The sequence below is a fragment of the Pelophylax lessonae genome (genome assembly GCF_965119305.1).
Source record: "Pelophylax lessonae genome assembly, chromosome: 2".
Classification (NCBI taxonomy): domain Eukaryota; kingdom Metazoa; phylum Chordata; class Amphibia; order Anura; family Ranidae; genus Pelophylax; species Pelophylax lessonae.
The window spans coordinates 378,322,339-378,340,476 of record NC_138769.1 but is presented as its reverse complement, the minus strand read 5'-3'; the positions used below and the strand labels follow the sequence as shown (position 1 = coordinate 378,340,476).

The window sequence follows — 18,138 nt, the reverse complement described above, 5'->3', positions numbered from 1 at the left end:
AACTATCAGTTTTACTCACGTTTCGTCACCCTGTCAACTACACCCATAGCTACAACTACAAGCAGCCATGCCAACACTATCAATAAACTGATCAAAAGCAAAGATGTGATTCTAATGCTGAACTGCACACTGTAGTGGTTGATAAAGTTTTTAGAAGATCAGTAGCACTAAAATGCAAAAAAAGGATGAAAAATGGTGAAAATTATTTATTAAAAAAAGATTTCAGTTGTTTATTGTTTATGAAACCCAAGAACAAATATTTGATGTATTTCCAATTACCACTCCTTAGATGTGGTGGCTGCATTAGTTATCTTTTTTTTTAAGGCTAGGAACATTTTCAGAAAGTACAGAAAATAATTGTTGCATTTGCCAAAAATGCAGTGTCGTCTTAGGAGATTACCTAAATCAAAAACAAAGGAATCTTCCTTCTATGTTATTTTCTGTAAACTACAAATCACTCCACTCTCATAATGAAAATGATAAAATGAAGGGGGGGGGATGTGTTTATAGCCAAAATCATAGGATTTGTGGGATGCTTGAACAACATAAGCTGTTTTAAAGGGCATGGTAGTTAATATAATATAAATATAGTTCTTTGTATGTAAATAAAGGTTTCGATTTCTTCTCTTACAATTGATTCATGTAGTAGAACATAAACGGGACACCTGCCCTAATAATTGGGAAGGGAACTCCAATTTTTTAAATACTTCTCTGGATCCTGCCTTAACATCTTATATATTAATTGGCATGGGATCAGTGACAACCTAGTGACAACCATGGATCCCTCAGTAGGCACAGTGCAGTTATTGCCACATTTACTACATATTTACTATAATACTTTAACTTTTCAGCAGAGCAAGGTGACTACAATGGCAATATTCTCATATACACATATGGCGAGAGTGTAAGTGGCACTGGGAAACAATGCTCCTTCCATGTTACAATACATCTGTCAAGGTACAAGTGAATATAATAAAAATGTAAAAGGTAACACTAGCAGGCAAGCACATCCCCAGCAGGAGAAAGGTTCAGTTCCCAAAGAAATGAAAAATGCTAGCATGATTAATCCTATCTATGCTTATGACATATTATAGGGCTGATTTACTAAAAAAGTAGAGAATGTTCAAATTGCGAAGTGAATGTTCATTCTGCCTAATGAATGCTTAAGATCTGTTGACTTCGAACCCTAATTGTGTGAAAAAAAGGTAAAAAAAAATTTTTTACATGCTTTGTTTCACTTTTTTATTATAATAACACAAAATAACAAATGCAAACAGAAATTTAATTTTAAATGCATATGATTGCATGATCGAAGTGAATAAAGCTTTATATTATTCACAAAGGTAAATTAACACTTACCCTACAAAGCAACCTTTCATTTTGGAAAGTCAGAATTTTGCACTTTTTCGGTAAGTCAAGCCCAGTGGTTTGTCCTAGAATGTTGTTCAGTCCTTTTCAACCCATACAATAATTTTCGTTCCTAGTTTGGGTTGTCAGTGAATACACATGTTCAGTCACAATGTTTGCTTTTTGTAAAACTGACACAATACATTTCCCTCTATCTAAATAAGGAGGAAAATAATCTGTATGAGGACAGCCAAAGTTTTGAATGTGATAGGCATTTGAAAGATGGAAGATGGTGTTTATATTGTTGATGGGGTAACATTAGTGGAAAATTGAGTGATGTAAAAATTAATGCCTTTGACATGATTTAAGATAAAGACAACTGGTGGTTAGGATATGAATACTGGCCAGGGCGATTGAAAGGAAGCAGAAGAGAAGCTGTAGCTATGTTGGACCAAAAGGCACAATTATCTTAGGGCAGAGTGCCTTCTAAAAGGGGTAGTTCTGGCACTGATAATGTTAATGCTGCATCTTGCTGGGTTGTCCAGGCTGTTGTTGAAGTGTCAACATAGGTCATGCTAGAAAAAATATGTACCCAACCATCCACTTATCTTTCAGATAAATGTCGGTCCAGTTAGACCAGGGGTGCTAATGTCACTAAAATACTGGTTACTGGATTTAAGCTCCTTTTGCATACTTCTGAAGAGCCACCATTCCTCCAAAAAATACTATTCTTGCACAACATATTCAGGCTGCAGTTAGAAAACGTCTTGTACTGGCAATAGGAACCTGTGGGGCAGGAGCAAGTAGGCCAGAGTATTATCTTTGTTCTAGTATGTGTTTGTACAAGGGTGTGTTCTATGTTTTGGGGCTCTGAGGATGTTCTGCAATTAAAAGAAGACTGTAGGTATTTGGGGGTGCCTGCTGCAGAGTCGATTTGGCAAAAATGCCCACACAGGTACATGTTTACTTCTGCGTGTGGTATGGTAATATACAGACTCTTTAAACTGTCAAGGAAATGTATATATTACTTGTTCTGATTTCTTCTGTGTGACGTATATTTTTTCATAATTTCACATGCATAATTTCATGATTCCACACCCCTACACACAATCTGTAAGACTGTGATTAAGTATCCTTTTTCAGCCAAACCAACCGTCACCACAAGCCACTTCCAGATATACTCCATGTACATTCACACGCACAAGAGGGATTCATTCTACTCCCTCTTTTCCATGCAAACATACACTGATTCTGCTTGAATACATACACTGGGCACACTGTGCAGCTCTCTAGACATTCTGCGCTACTCATTATATATTCTACACCGTCACACAAGGTAACTGTTCTTACATGTCCACGTAAACATTGAGACAGTTTTGTTGAGCAGCGATGAATGAATTGATTTAAAATCAGATATGTCAGGAATTTGCATTTTAATTCATTTTAATGTAGCATGTTTGTTTAATCTGTAGAGAATAATACATTGATGACACGATTGCCTGTATCTCTGAATTACAGGCGTGTTTATAGATAAGGAAGCAATGGAAAATCTGTGTCACCAGCATGTGATTGAACTGGTAGAAAGACTACTTGCTAGTTCACAAAATGCAGAGTGGTGAGAAGTCTCTTCCCCCCCCCCCCCAAGAAAGGACCCAAGTACAGAATCTCTCCCTCTGGGTGATTCTAAGCACCCCCCTAAGATCCAATGATGTTAATGCTTTTAACATTGTAGGGAGTTACACGGTTGATAATCTCCACCTCCATGTCATTGACCTTATAAGGAATAAATATAATTCCCAATTAGGTGCTATGCTTGAAGAGGACTTCTTTGCCACTCTAAGGAGAGTAAACTGGTAAGTGGTCTTTGGACTGATCCACAGAAAACGTAGCTTGACTAGATTACCCAAACATATGTTCTGTAATCATGCCTACATACATTTAAACAAATTAATCATACTAACATGCACATACTTATGCAGTCACTTTAGTTAAATGTAAAATGTGTAAATTATTTAGCAAAGGAAAGAAACACCGGCAGAAAAACAAAAGACACAAAGATCAAGCTTATTATAACAATTACGCCTACAGAATGATAAGAAAACTAAGAAAAAAATTAATCATTATAACTAAAAAAAAAAATTATGAAACATAATAATAAATTATGCAGCTATGTAAATTGAAATATATTACAAACCATAAGCTATTTTTGACAAGTTATATTTCAATTATAAATCATTATTTTCAGTGAGAAGCCTAAGGTTAACAAATAAGCCAACAAAGCAGTTGACTTATTAAGGACTTTTAACACATGGAAACATTTACGTAAACAAATACATGCCAGCAAATGGTTTAGCTATGATCCAGCTGTAAAGCTGTCCTGTTCATATCATGCACATGCAACACAAACTGTGGAATGTCGTACATAAGTTAAACTAAAAAAATTGGAATCAAGAAAAGGACTTTGTGAATCATCACGTCTCCCCCAATCTCATGAGATGAAAGCATAGACCATGCTTAAAGCAGGAAAATTAGGAATGGCTTTAGACAGTTTGCATTCAGGAATCAGGACCAGATCAGAAATAAAACAGACAGAAATAGAAAAAAGACAAAATTTAGGTGCCGCTCAGGTAGAGAGGTAAAGTCCAACTACACCACTGTGAGTGCAGGCTAGGACAGGGAGCTAGTCTTAGCTCCAGGCCACAGCAATGTCAAAGGAAAAGATCCATAAGCTCCACATCATGAAGCAGACCCATGTGCATGAGGTGAGAGTAATGGCAGCCTGGCATGGCCTGGCTGGAGTCTGAGGTGAGGCTGCCATTCATCTCATTTCATGCACATGGGTCAGATTCATGGTGTGCGGCTTATGGACCTTTTCCTTTGACATTGAGACAAAAATAGAACCCAAATGGTGGTTAGTCAAGTCATTTGAGAGAAGTCAGAATATACACTTAAGATACACAAGCCACATAGAACAGAGCAACAGAGCAGATCTGGATTCATGATCTTCAGTTTATAAGAGCCACCTATTAGAAAATATCCTACCAACCCTTAGATATCACTTGAACACATCCCACTAAAGACTCTTCTCTTGTTTCTGGGCAAGCATGGGTGCCATTATCTATAGAAAAGATGAATGTTTTACAGAATGCAGGGAAATACACACAGGTCACAGGTGTAAAAGCAAAACATCTCTAAGAACACTACAAACACAAGACTGAGGCAGAGACAAAAAATGACAACATAGACACAAAGATAACCAAAGAGGATGGCATATCTAGGGGATCTAATAAGCAAAAAAGAGAATGGTCCTAAGAAAACTGACATCATTTACCCTAATAAATGGGGACAAGAGTTAGACAAGTGATACAAAAAGAGTAATAGGACATGGGGATGATTGAGGCTGTAAACGAGAACTGAGCTTCACAGTAACATAAGCTGTATTTCCCAGGGCAGTATGTGGTGTGGCTACACTAAGGAAAGTGCACCTGTTTGCAGTGTATTCATTATCCCAAACTGGTATCCGTAGGAATTTATGAATGTAGTCATCCAACTTTCCCTACTTTTTCTATGAGCCATTGTGATAAATGTGGAAGACTTAGAAGCAATGTAAATGTAACAACTTGCACTGACCCAGGTTAGAAATTAAATTGTAATGCATCAGTCCGTTAAAGTTCTCTACAGATATTATAAAATGTAAAAATACATTCACAGGAAGTACTGCAACTACATGAAAACCATAAAATCATTCTGTTAAATTTTTCCAATGCAGTTGGTAAGGAACAACCAAGAAAAATCTCTTAAAATTGAAGCAGGGTCCATTATTCTTTTGTTTTAATTAATTTCATATTTAATTTGAAAGTTTATGATGATGGACATTGTTATTAATAAATTATGTGTCATGTATTTAAGTCATATTTTATTTTTGAATTATATTTTTAATGTGATTACAAGACTTTTGGGACTTTTGATAATCCAAGTTGGAATACTACACAACTTGTAATGATATCTTAAGTTTCTACATATTACATGTTTTATGGCACTATTTTAAAAAAATCTATTGCAGTTTTGGGTTTGCTTCACTCATAAAACTGCTTACATGGCCCTTGGGGGTGTTTGAGGGCAAAGCCTGTGGCCCGTTGATGCTATTTAGTTAACTATAACTGCATATAACACGACTTACATTGGCCTTGCATCAAGACAAATGCATTCTCCTATAGAGAAGGTGTTCAACTTTAACACTAGTTAAAGTCTGCATACCTATTTTATTGTTTTAAAGGTGAAAAGCCCAAAGTAATACTACTCTATTTATTTTAAAAAGGAAATGCTACAGGAGAAAAGCTTATCTGAAGGTGAGGATGGGTTTACAACAGGCCAAACTTCTGGACATGTTGAAGCAGCAGCAGGATCACCAGCATTGGGAGTAGCTGGACTAAGCAACACATTGAACAGTCCACAGAGCCAAGATCCAGAGCAGGTAAGAGCAAACCAAATTGTGTATTTTGACTGATGAAAAAATTATCCAAATCTAAATCCAAAAATTTTCTTAGTTTTGGATTTAGATTTTGGAGTAAGGAACCCCTGTCAAGTTTATTTATTTATTTTGCTGTATGTGTCCCATTGTGGAGATTGTTCTTCACTACCTATCTCCAGACACAGCAGGAAAAAAATTGTTATTTGTCAGAACAAGTGACACATAGGAATAATTCTACTTTTGATTCTTTCTGATATTTATTCATTTTTTTAATGTGTTCTTCATATTATTTACATCATAAAGCTATACATCATCTCACAAAAAGTGAGTACACCCCTCACATTTTTGTAAATATTTATTATATCTTCTCAGTGTAAAAAATTACACTTTGCTACAAAATAAAGTAGTGAGTGTACAGCTTGTATAACAGTGTAAATTTGATGTCCCATCAAAATAACTTAACACACAGCCATTATTGTCTAAACTGCTTGCAACAATCGTGAGTACACTCCTAAGTCAAAATGTCCAAATAGGGCCCAAATTGTCAACATTTTGTGTTGCCACAATTATTTTCCAGCACTGCCTTAACCCTCTTGGGCATGGAGTTCACCAAAGCTCACAGGTTGCCAATGGAGTCCTCTTCCACTCCTCCATGACGACATCACAGAGCTGGTGGATGTTAGAGACCTTGCGCTCCTCCACCTTCCGTTTGAAGGTGCCCCACAGATGCTCAATAGGGTTTAGGTCTGGAGACATGCTTGGCCAGTCCATCACCTTTACCCTAAGCTTCTTTAGCAATGCAGTGGTCATCTTGGAGGTGTGTTTTGGGTCATTATCATGTTGGAATACTGCCCTGCGGCCCAGTCTCCGAAGGGAGAGGATCATGCTCTGCTTCAGTATGTCACAGTACATGTTGGTATTCATGGTTCCCTCAATGAACTTGAGCTCCCCAGTGCCAGCAGCACTCATGCAGCCCCAGACCATGACACTCCCACCACCATGATTGACTGTAGGCAAGACACACTTGTCTTTGTACTCCTCGCCTGGTTGACACCATCTGCACCAAATAAGTTTATCTTGGTTTCATCAGACCTCAGGACATGATTCCAGTAATCCATGTCCTTAGTCTGCTTGTCTTCAGCAAACTGTTTGCAGCCTTTCTTGTGCATCATCTTTAGAAGAGGCTTCCTTCTGAGACGACAGCCATGCATACCAATTTCATGTAGTATGCGGCATATGGTCTGAGCAATGACAGGCTGACCCCCCACCCCTTCAACCTCTGCAGCAATGCTGTCAGCCCTCATACGTCTTTTTCCCATAGACAACCTCTGGATATAATGCTGAGCACATGCACTCAACTTTTTTAGGTCAACCATGGCAAGGCCTGTTCTGCGTGGAACCTGTCCTATTAAACCTCTGTATGGTCTTGGCAACCATGCTGTAGCACAGTTTCAGGGTCCCTTGCAATCTTCTTATAGCCAAGGCCATCTTTATGTAGAGCAATAATTCTTTTTTTAAGATCCTCAGACAGTTCTTTGCCATGAGGTGCCATGTTGAACTTCCAGTGACCAATATGAGAAAGTGAGAGGGATAACAACAAATTTAACATGCCTGCTCCACATTCACACCTGAGACCTTGTAACACTAACGAGTTACGTGACACCGGGAAGGGAAAATGGCTAATTGGGCCCAATTTGGACATTTTTACTTAGGGGTGTACTCACTTTTGTTGCCAGTGGTTTAGACATTAATGGCTGTGTGTTGAGCTATTTTGAGGGGACAGCAAATGTACACTGTTATACAAGCTGTACACTCACTACTTTACATTGTAGCAAAGTGTTGTCACATGAAAAGGTATAATAAATATTTACAAAAATGTGAGGGATGTACTCACTTTTGTGAGTCCCTAGGAGGTGCTTTCAAATTTTGGAGGGATGGGCTTGCTGCATGAACACAGAAAGCATGAAATAAGAGGAACACAGGATCCCTGTGTTCATTACTGACAAAACAGCAGTCTGCCGTGTTTACAATGGCAGACCACCATTCTGTCTTCATGGGGAGCGATTGCGGGTGCCCGGCGGCAATCGTGGCCACCAGACCCAATGATTAGCTTCCCCTGTGGTGTACAGGAACGTCGTTTTGCGGGACAGAGCCAACCTGCCACCGTAAAACTACGGCGGCGTGTCAGCAAGCAGTTAAAGTAGAACTATAGGCAAAACTATTTTTTTTTATTTCAAAAGAGCAAAAGAAGGGTTATAACCCCTGTCAAACTTTTTTTCCCCATCTGTGTCTTATTGTGGAGATTTCCCTTCCTGTCCCATTGCTAAGTGAGAAGAAATACCTGAAAATTAAGGTAATTCCTTGGGGACCTCCAGGTCACCAGAACTAGTGTCCCCATTGGAAGATTTCCCCTTCATTACCTTTCTGAGGACAACCCAAAATGTGTGATTTTCTTTCAATGAAAATGGTAAACAGGGCAAATAGGGATGGTGAATCTCCTTAACGGGGGCACAGAAAGCATTAAAAACTTGACAGATGTTCTAATCCCTCTCCACTCTAACATTTAAAAAGAAGTTTTGCCTTTAGTTATATTTTAAACCTGACTTCAAAGTCTCTGTTGTGATCCTTGAGGTTGAATTACTTCACAGTACATGCAGCTAGAGGGATCAGTGATGGCTTTTTTTTAGAATTCTTTTTTACTAATTTTCCAAGAATATGTTAATAAAGTCAATAGTCTGGGTAATGGTGAACTTGATGTTTTTGGTCTAGCAAAAAATGCACTCAGCTGTTCAACTAGTTTTGTGATCTAAAGCATTTAATAGAAATCAAATAAAACAATGTGAAATTGCAAAAATATATGTCTCTATATCATCTGGCAGGGCATTGTAAAGTATTTGACCAGATCTTTAGGACAAGATTGCATAAAAGAAGAAGACATTCTATTTTTTACATTTAAAAAATGTATTTTTTTTAAAGTGCAGCATTTGAAAATGCGGTTGAAAAATTAGTTGGTTGTATTTACAGTATTTAGGATTAAACAGTAATAAAATCCCTCTTTGACTTCTTGATATGCTGCATTTTTCTTGCCCAGGGAGAGCAGTTTTTAGCCAAAAAAATTACTCATACTCTCTTTCCATGGTAATTATATCAAGTTCCTAAATACATACCCTAATGGGATTGATTTACTAAAACCAGGGAATGCACAATCTGGTGAAGCTGTGCATTGTAGCCAATCAGCTCCTAACTTCAGCTTGTTAATTAGGCTTTCACAAAAAAACCCGAAAGCTGTACAGAGCTACACCAAATTTTGCACTCTCTAGTTTTAGTAAATCCACCCCAATGCCTTCTAGTGATGTCTGTTTAGAGATTTACACTTATCAGGGATAAGCCTACCAGGCAAGGTTTGGTTCCCCGCAGGTGTAGGATCTTTTCATGCAGTCTAAAGGGCAACATTGGAAACACACATATCCTTAAATAATATACAACGTAACTCCTGCACTCAGGTGCTATGCTCAGGGAAAAGGAGTGTATCCTAGACTTTATTCACGGCACCTGGGGTCTTGCTGCTCTCTCAGGACCATGGGTATCCACAAGTACTAGAAGTGACAAAAACAAGAGAAAGGCGCACCAACCTGCAATACTATTAAAATATTTATTGAAGAATAAAAGGTAACATACATCATACTCAGAAACAAAAGTAGTAAAAAGCGCATGTCAAAATGCTGCATAGACGGGTAGCCTCCAGGACATGGACTAATACAATGCTGCAGGAATACCAGATGGCATCCGTAATGGCTGGGCTGATGCGTTTGCAGGGCGAACCCTCTTCCTCAGAGCCAAAGAGGCAAATGACCCATATATACCTGCAAAGTGGACCGCCTTCATTGGTCAGTCCCACCCTTTTCACATCATTGGTGGTGTGCATTATTCAAGGGTCCGATGCAGTGCAAAGATCACCATCTACAACCGAACCTACTGAGCAATCTGCATGCATGTTTCACAGTGCAATATATCATGGTCTCTGCAACATGTATGCAACATAATGATTCAAAGTGCAATATAATTAGCAAAAAGCATATATTTGCTCTCATTAGGGCAGTGGGTTCCAGTCAATGTACCCACCATTATCTACATGGACCATCTCTGCACTCCCTGTACAATGTGATAACTCCTAGGCGCAGGGGGGTTTCACTCCAGCTGCCATTAGTCGTCAGTAGGTTTTCAGATAGCGAGTGAATTTGGAGCCTCCTCTGTCACTATTGCAGGATGCCTCTACCGGAGTTGGAATGCAAGCTGTACTCATAACCCTGAAGAGAGCTTGAGTATGCGTTCCACTGGTCTACACCGTCACATCGTGATTGATCATGTGAGTGGTGGGCGGCAGGGATGGATCCACTATTTGAACTTTTTATTAATCTTAATAGGTTAATACAGAACCTCAATAATAGTGTATTCACATTTGTGAGATACTGTATGTTAGAGCATGATATATTGCACTGTGAAACATCATGCATGCAGATTGCTGAGTAGGTTTGGTTTGTAGATGGTGATCTTTGCACTGTAATTGGACCCTTGAATAATGCACATCACCAATGATGTGAAAGGGGTGACACCGACTAATGAAGGCGGTCCGGTTTACAGGTATATCTGTCTAGTGGGTCATTTGCATCTTTGGCTCTGAGGAAGAGGGTTTGCCCTGGAAACGTGTCAGCCCAGCCATTACGGATGCTATCTGGTCTTCCTGCAACATTGGATTAGTCCATGTCCTGGAGGCTACCAGTCTATGCAGTATTTTGACATGAGCTTTTTACTACATTTGTTTGTGAGTATGATGTATGTTACCTTTTATTCTTCAATAAAGGTTTTATTAGTATTGCACTAGGTCGGTTCACCCTTCTCTTATGTTGCTTCTTAAATAATATGCATGGAGATGCCTTAAAGCTGCAAGTGCCGCTATGAAAAAGGATTTAAGTCCTTTAAAAGTAAAATATAAAATGCAAAAAATGGGAAAAAATGTCACAAGGTTCCCTTAAAATTCCAAACAGACCTTCATACAAACATGCATCCTTATTGGAAAGGAAAGGGAGGGCAATGGGCATCCAGCCAACTTCAATCTGGAAGCGGCCTTTAAAGTTAGGAGGTCCAGTGACTGGCAGAATAAATTTGATCAAAATGATTCTCTTACTTAAATGCCTGTATGTGACTTTGCATATGCCGATTTTAGTACCTGAGGCATTCTTTAAAAATGTAGGTGCAATGTTTAGTTCATTCATTTGGGCAAATAACAGAAAAAAACTTAAATTTGCCACTCTACAGCACCCTAAAGAAAAAGCGGATATGATGCTACCTAAAGGAGGAGAGCATATTTAAAAGAAGAAAAACTACCACAAGAGGACACAGTTTTAAATTAGAGGGGCAAAGGTTTAAAAGTAATATGAGGAAGTATTACTTTACTGAGAGAGTAGTGGATGCATGGAATAACCTTCCTGCAGAAGTGGTAGCTGCAAATACAGTGAAGGAGTTTAAGCATGCATGGGATAGGCATAAGGCTATCCTTCATACAAGATAGGGCCAGGGACTATTCATAGGATTCAGATATATTGGGCAGACTAGATGGGCCAAATGGTTCTTATCTGCCGACACATTCTATGTTTCTATGTTTCTATGTTTCTAACTTGTACTATTATTGCTTGGCTGGACAATTGAGACATGTCTGACTGGTTGACACTGATCACTCCAGCAGTGGTTGAGTCACATTTGGCTTTTGTTCTCAAACTGCATCTATTAATAGCACCAGAAGCGCCAATAACAGCGCTGGAAAAGGTATCTCTACCTATTTTGAGATTAGCCCACGCAGTTTGGCGAGAAGCTAAACATATAATCTGAGTTTAAAGATATTATTGATGATCTCCCTATCTGGAATAATCCTATAGTACCCCATTTACTACGCTCCTCTGACTGTTCTTTCTGGCATCAAAGAGGTCTTAATTATATTAAAGACATATATGATAATAATGTCTTATCTCCCTTTGCCGAGATACAAAGAAAATATATTCTCCCTTGTAGCGCATTTTATAGATATTTCCAACTTCGACACGCTTTACACGCGTAGTTTGGAGTAAACAAAATTCATTTCTCTAACTACCTGTTAATAGGGATACTGAGGTCACAGGGCCCCAAAGGTCTTATTTCAGATATATACTCCCATTTGATGTCAGCCACCATCACTCAAACTCCACTATTGATCTTCTACAAATGGCAACAACTTATCCCAGGTCTATCAGAAGAGGAGTGGAAGGAGGCTTGTTACTTTCATTTATATGTCTCTACGGCTATTTATAATAGATTAACTGAACTCTATATGCTACATCAATTGTATCTCACACCAACGAGGTTATATGCCATGCACCGTTTATCTGCTCCAAACTGTACTTGGTGTGATTGTACAAACGCTGACTTCGCTCATGGTATGTGGTTATGTCCTGAAATTACTAGGTATTGGGGTAAAGTGATTGATATTCTCTCCTCCATTCTCTCGGTACCAAACACCCCGAAAGTATGTGTTCTGGACATTCTAGACGAGGAACGATGGCAAAGATAAGATAGAACCATGCCAAGGGAGACATTATTCTTAGCCCGAAAAGCTATAGCGATTAGATAGATTCAGCCTACCCCCTCATCTATTCGCAACTGGATACGATGGTGAATCGTATACTACCATACAAAAAAATAATTTATGAACATAGATGTTGCTCTATGAAGTATGGTAAGATCTGGGATAAATTGTGTTCTTCCTTTCTTACCATTACCACTGATTAGAATTGTTTGGAGGTGTGTTCTGTAACCCAGGGAATTTTAATGCATCTCTGCATATTGGGACCATGGATCACTCTATAGCTATCTTGAATGCCTATTGATGTACTCAGATGTTTAGTAGATGTTTAGTAGATGTTGAGCCCTTTATAGTGATCCAAACATGATTATATTCCTGATTTTCATTGATTTGATTTATGTCAATTCTACATGTATTGTACCCTTTTCATGCTCATGTTGAGCAATTTATTAACCGTACTGATGTTTTACTTCTTCATCAATAAAAAGAGTTTAAAAAAAAAAAAGCTAGGAGGCCCCTAGATATCTGCCCCCAAGGGAAATGAGCACAGTAGTTATATCTGCCTCTTTTTAGACGTATGAGTGCAGAGTTTTTTAATACCCTTTTTTATACATTCCCCAAAAAAAGTAAAATATCATAAAATACACAGACACTGGGAGAAAATGAATAAATATTCCTGGAAAAAAGTTAACAATGTCATCCAATGTAGATACACCATTGACCATGTCTTCCTGTGATGTACATCCATCGCCAATAACTACGGCCTAACATCCAAAGATGTTTCCCTACCGCCTGACAATGTTGTCCCACTGCACTACTGTTGCTGTATGTGAACAACAAACTGGTGGTCCTGGGTGATGTCTCTAACCAAATGGTCATGACCATAATTCCTCAATGACGACTTACAGGAACCCAGCCCAGTGTTTACATTACAGAAGCATCACAGATATGCCATTTAGCAACAGCAGTGAAAAAGGTCATCATTAGGTGGCTAATCATTGTGATAGACAATGGATTTGCATTGTTAGATGATGTATCAGAGGACATTGTTTACATTTTTCTAATAGAATTTTTATTGAAGGACTTTTTCACAGTGTCTTAGTGTTTATTTAAATTTTTTTGGAAGGGGAAAGAATAAAAAAGGATACTAATGCATCCATGTACTCACTCACCTTGAGAGGGCAGATATCTGTGGGCCCCCTCATTATGAAAGTGTCTTCAAGATTCTCATAGGCCACAAACCTCACATCATCTTAATGATTGTATGTGGGGAAGAGGCTTGATATTATATGGACAAACTCTTGAGGCACCCCAAATCTGGTCCCCAAGAGAATATGGAGGTTTGTGGGAGACGACTCATAGGAATCTAGCATCCCCTATATAATAAGGGGGCTCCCAGACAGCCATTACTCATTCCAGGGGAATGAGGGTGAGGTACATCAGTCCCCCTGATTACTCATTCACAAAAAAAGGAAAATGGAAAAACACACAAAATACAATAACAAATGTAAACAATGTCCCTGATGGAAATCCATCATCAATCACTTCATCCAGGAATACCGATTTATCATTAATCATGAGGACCTGCCACCCAACAATGTTTCTCTGGCACCATAACGACCCACGTCCTGCAACAATTTCTATTATAAATGACAGAATTTCTGGCTAGCATGTATACAAACACTGTGATTGATCATAGAGACATTGGGGTTGATTTATTAAAGTCAAAAAGACTGTGCACTTTGCAAAGTGCAGTTGCTCCAGAGCTTAGTAAATAAGCAGAAGCTCTGATGACTTCCATCATCCAACCGTGTACAAGCAAAAATGCAGTTTTTTTATTTTTATTTTCCTTGCACAGTATTGGGTATTCTTTGAAAAGTGAAGCTTTACCTCATTTACTTAGTTTTGGAGCAACTGCACTTGCAAAGTGCACAGTCTATTTGCCTTCAGCCCCATTGTTTTTTTTTTTTTTTTTAAAGAATGGACTTTATCACATTGTCTGTGTTGACTCTCTTGGGGAGTGAGTAACAAGGGATACTAATATATCCAATATGCATACCCCTGGGAAGTGGCAAACATAAGGGAGGGGTCCCTCCACAAAAATCCACTTGAGGATTAGATGTGGGGAAAATACTCTTACCTCTTAACAATGAGATAAGTTTTCTTGCAAGAGGAGGAGGCTTTGCTGCCCCCCTTTCAGGGTACCACCTCAAGCTTAAATGACATGTATCCTGGTATGGTATACAAAGGGGGCCACATGGTCACTGTCCTCCTGCCCTCCTTTTCCTAGTCACTCAGGCTACATACAGGAAAAAGGGTCTAGTATGAATATTAGGGTAAATTTTTTTTTTACATTTTTTTAATGTGCATTGTTCCTTTTAAAAAGTCATAAGGGTCTAGCCAGACCCTTATCCAGGCATGCAGCCTCGGTAGTCAAGAAAGGGACGACAGTAGGCATGTATTCCCTAAGAGGGTGGGGGGAGTTGTTGGGGGGCTTATAGAAATCTGATAGCCACCTTTATGATAAGGGGGCCCCCGATATCTGCCTTCCCTTTATTACTTATTCACCACCAGAAGAAAGTAGAAGAAAAGGGAATAAATACATTATCTGTTTGAAAAGTACTTTATTAAAAAAATTTAAACAATGGCAACGATGTTGTCCTGTCACTTCTACTGTCACAAATGACAGAATCCCGATGCTGCCAGAACATCAACAAACAGCCAGAGATCCTGCATGCCCTGCGTGATGGTATTGATTATATGATCATATATGCATATATATATATATATATATTTTTTTTTTTTTTTTACATGTGTAAGGATGTAGAGAGCATATCGTGTTTGTTTTACAAAGAGCTTGGTGTTTTGGAGTGTACAACATGCTGTATTGATTGATCATTTTATATTTGCTATTTGTGTACAGCACGTCCTTCAACACACTTTAAATTGGCTCCTCAGCTGTCAATTTAGTAAATGGACTGGCAACAGTGTTGCAAACCGTCAGCATTTTTACTGGCAGCCAGTAAAAAAATGGTAATTTTTCTCCTGCCAGTAAATGCCAGTGACAGGAAAAGGTTGGCAGTAAAAAATTTGGCTGTGGCGCTCGGCTCGGAACTGCGTATGCGCAGTTCCGGATCAGAGCCGACGGGACCATCCGAGTTCCTGCTACAATGTGTTTGGGTAGCGCCAGTGGGAGGTGGGTCTGGTGGAGGGGATACCTGAGAATGTTGTGTGATGTCATGGTGCAAGGGAGCCAAGTGGAGTGGCCAGAGCCTCGTGTGCGGGTTTGGGAGCTTGTCAGGACTGTCAGTGCTGTTTGGACTGGAGTGGACTGATGGGACCACTTGGCATGAGAACAGACTGTCACTGTGACTAAGGAGGGAATGTGTCATGTCGTAGAGGTGTCATCATTTTCTGTGCTGCTGCACACTGCGGTCAATGGCACTGTGACAGTTAATTTAATGTGTGTGTGCCCCATTCTATTTTCTTATCCTCCTGAGTCCTATCTGTGAGCTACTTACTTACTATACTGAAAATAATAAAGTAAATATGTTTTTTGCCTTAACATCTACCATAAACCACACTGCTAATTTCATATTGTACTTATTTATAGCCTAAATACTGAAATTTGCACTTAAAGCTGTTAAACTGTTAAACTGTTTTGGAAATGCCGGTAAAAACATGGCTGTGCCAGTAAATCTTGCGTGACCTATAAGTAATCTTTAATCTGGTAGGTTGGCAACACTGACTGGCAATATGATGGAAGACTGTCAGGTAAAAAAGTCCACAGGCATTTTTGCAATAGTGAAAATGTCACAAGTTGAAAAAGTACATGATTAAAAAAAAAATAAAAAAAGTAATATGCCAAAAAAAGTCTCCTTTCTTACCAATTTGGCTAATGGATTGACAGTGTGATGACAAGTATGTGAGTGTCATATACAGAATGTTCCAGGTATTTTTTTTTAGGCCAAAATGGAGATTTAACAGCTATCTTCTTTTGCAGAAGTTCAAGAGAACTGGCCACATGTTACAGTCAGTCTGCATTATCTTTCAAGTTTACATACAGTTGTACACAAATGGAAAAATGTGTGAACACACATAAGATCCCATGCCTTTCATTGAGGTTGTATAAAGAATGATTTTAAAAACTGGAACATAAGCAAATTGTAAAGCTGGCCATACACGTTACAATATCATTGTACAATCTCCTTTATAATGTTCTACAGCTACTACATCATATATGTAAATACTGTACTTTGAGTACCTCAAACTTTAAAAAATCACTATTAACATAAAATGAAAAACAATATACACCAAAAAGAAAACAAAACACCCCAAAATATCACCCATGCAACAAAAATCCACTATTTTAAAAAAGGAAAGCCTTACCGCAAAATCAAAGCAGTTTTCTATGAATGGGACAGCAACTAAAAGCGACTGCTATCCTTAAATCAGCAAAAAGCAAAATACAAAAAAGTCCCCTGATAAAAAGAACCAAAAAATTATTTCAGTGGCGGCTGGTGCTCCATCAGTCAGGGGGGTGGCGACCGGCAGACGGACGGTGGCAGACAGACTCCCCCCAATCACTCCAGCCCACACCACCATATCCCCCCATGCCAGTTTACTTACCTTGCTCAGGGGGACTGACAGGTGGCGGGGGCGGCTTCCCCCTCAGTCTCCATGTTCTCTCTCGGCGTCCGTCTCTTCTTTCCTTCTTGGCCAATAGGATGCCTTCTCCTTTCGGGAAACAGGTCTCAGGACCCGCTTCCTGATTGGCTGGGAATATTCATTCGCTATTGTCACACAACTGGGGGGGCTCAGGGCGCAGTGCTCTGCGCCCCGAGTTCACCCTTTCTGCATGTTCTCCATGTTCTCTCTCGGCGTCCGTCTCTTCTTTCGTTCTTGGCCAATAGGATGCCTTCTCCTTTCGGGAAACAGGTCTCAGGACCCGCTTCCTGATTGGCTGGGAATATTCATTCGCTATTGTCACACAACTGGGTGGGCTCAGGGCGCAGTGCTCTGCGCCCCAAGTTCACCCTTTCTTAAAGCCTATTAGAGCCTCTGGCTCTAATCACATGCTTCAAAAAAAATCCCCCATTGTAATCCATGCATCCGGTGGCCTGCATGTAGATTAAGGGGCCGGACTCAGGGATGGGGGGTGGCGCCCCCAATAGATGGGCAGCCACTGGTGGATTTAGCAACTGATCCTGATTACTCCCTATGGAACTTTAACACCATTTAACACTTGCACCATGGCTATTCTGAGCCCCCATTTTATAGCGAATTGTTGGCTTATCCAAAAGCTCATTATGGTAAGCCATCTGACCATTTCAGGCACCATGCAGTGCTTTCTGGTGTGAGAAAAAAAATTAGCACACAAATTTTCTAGGACAATACATTTTGAACTAACAAGATTTAAAAAATCCAATCCTCATCCTTACTGGTGACATGAATACATGGGAGAGAGGTTTTTGTGTTAAAGTGCAAATCTCTATAGTACCATGGATACTGGGAAGTGATATGTATTTGCTAAAGTGCAGATCTTATTGGTACCACAGATGCTGAAAAGTGAGATGAGTGTGCTATGGTATATATGCATAAGGGTGTATTTAAATATCAATAATTAAAAATAATATATAGAAAATTAAAGAACTAAGGTACATTCATGTAATAGACATATTAAAGTTAAAATATAGAGGGTAAAAAA

The 18,138-nt window shown here is 39.1% G+C and overlaps 1 protein-coding gene across 1 annotated transcript in view; it reads left to right on the top strand.

Moving 5' to 3' along the window:
- Positions 1-18,138, top strand: part of TBX4 (T-box transcription factor 4) — a 233,241-nt gene that overhangs the window by 14,432 nt on the left and 200,671 nt on the right. Inside the window, exon 2 of the mRNA XM_082245737.1 lies at positions 5,666-5,821. Coding sequence (XP_082101863.1) covers positions 5,669-5,821 — 153 coding nt within the window. The 5' untranslated portion in view covers positions 5,666-5,668. The remainder of the gene's footprint in view (positions 1-5,665; positions 5,822-18,138) is intronic.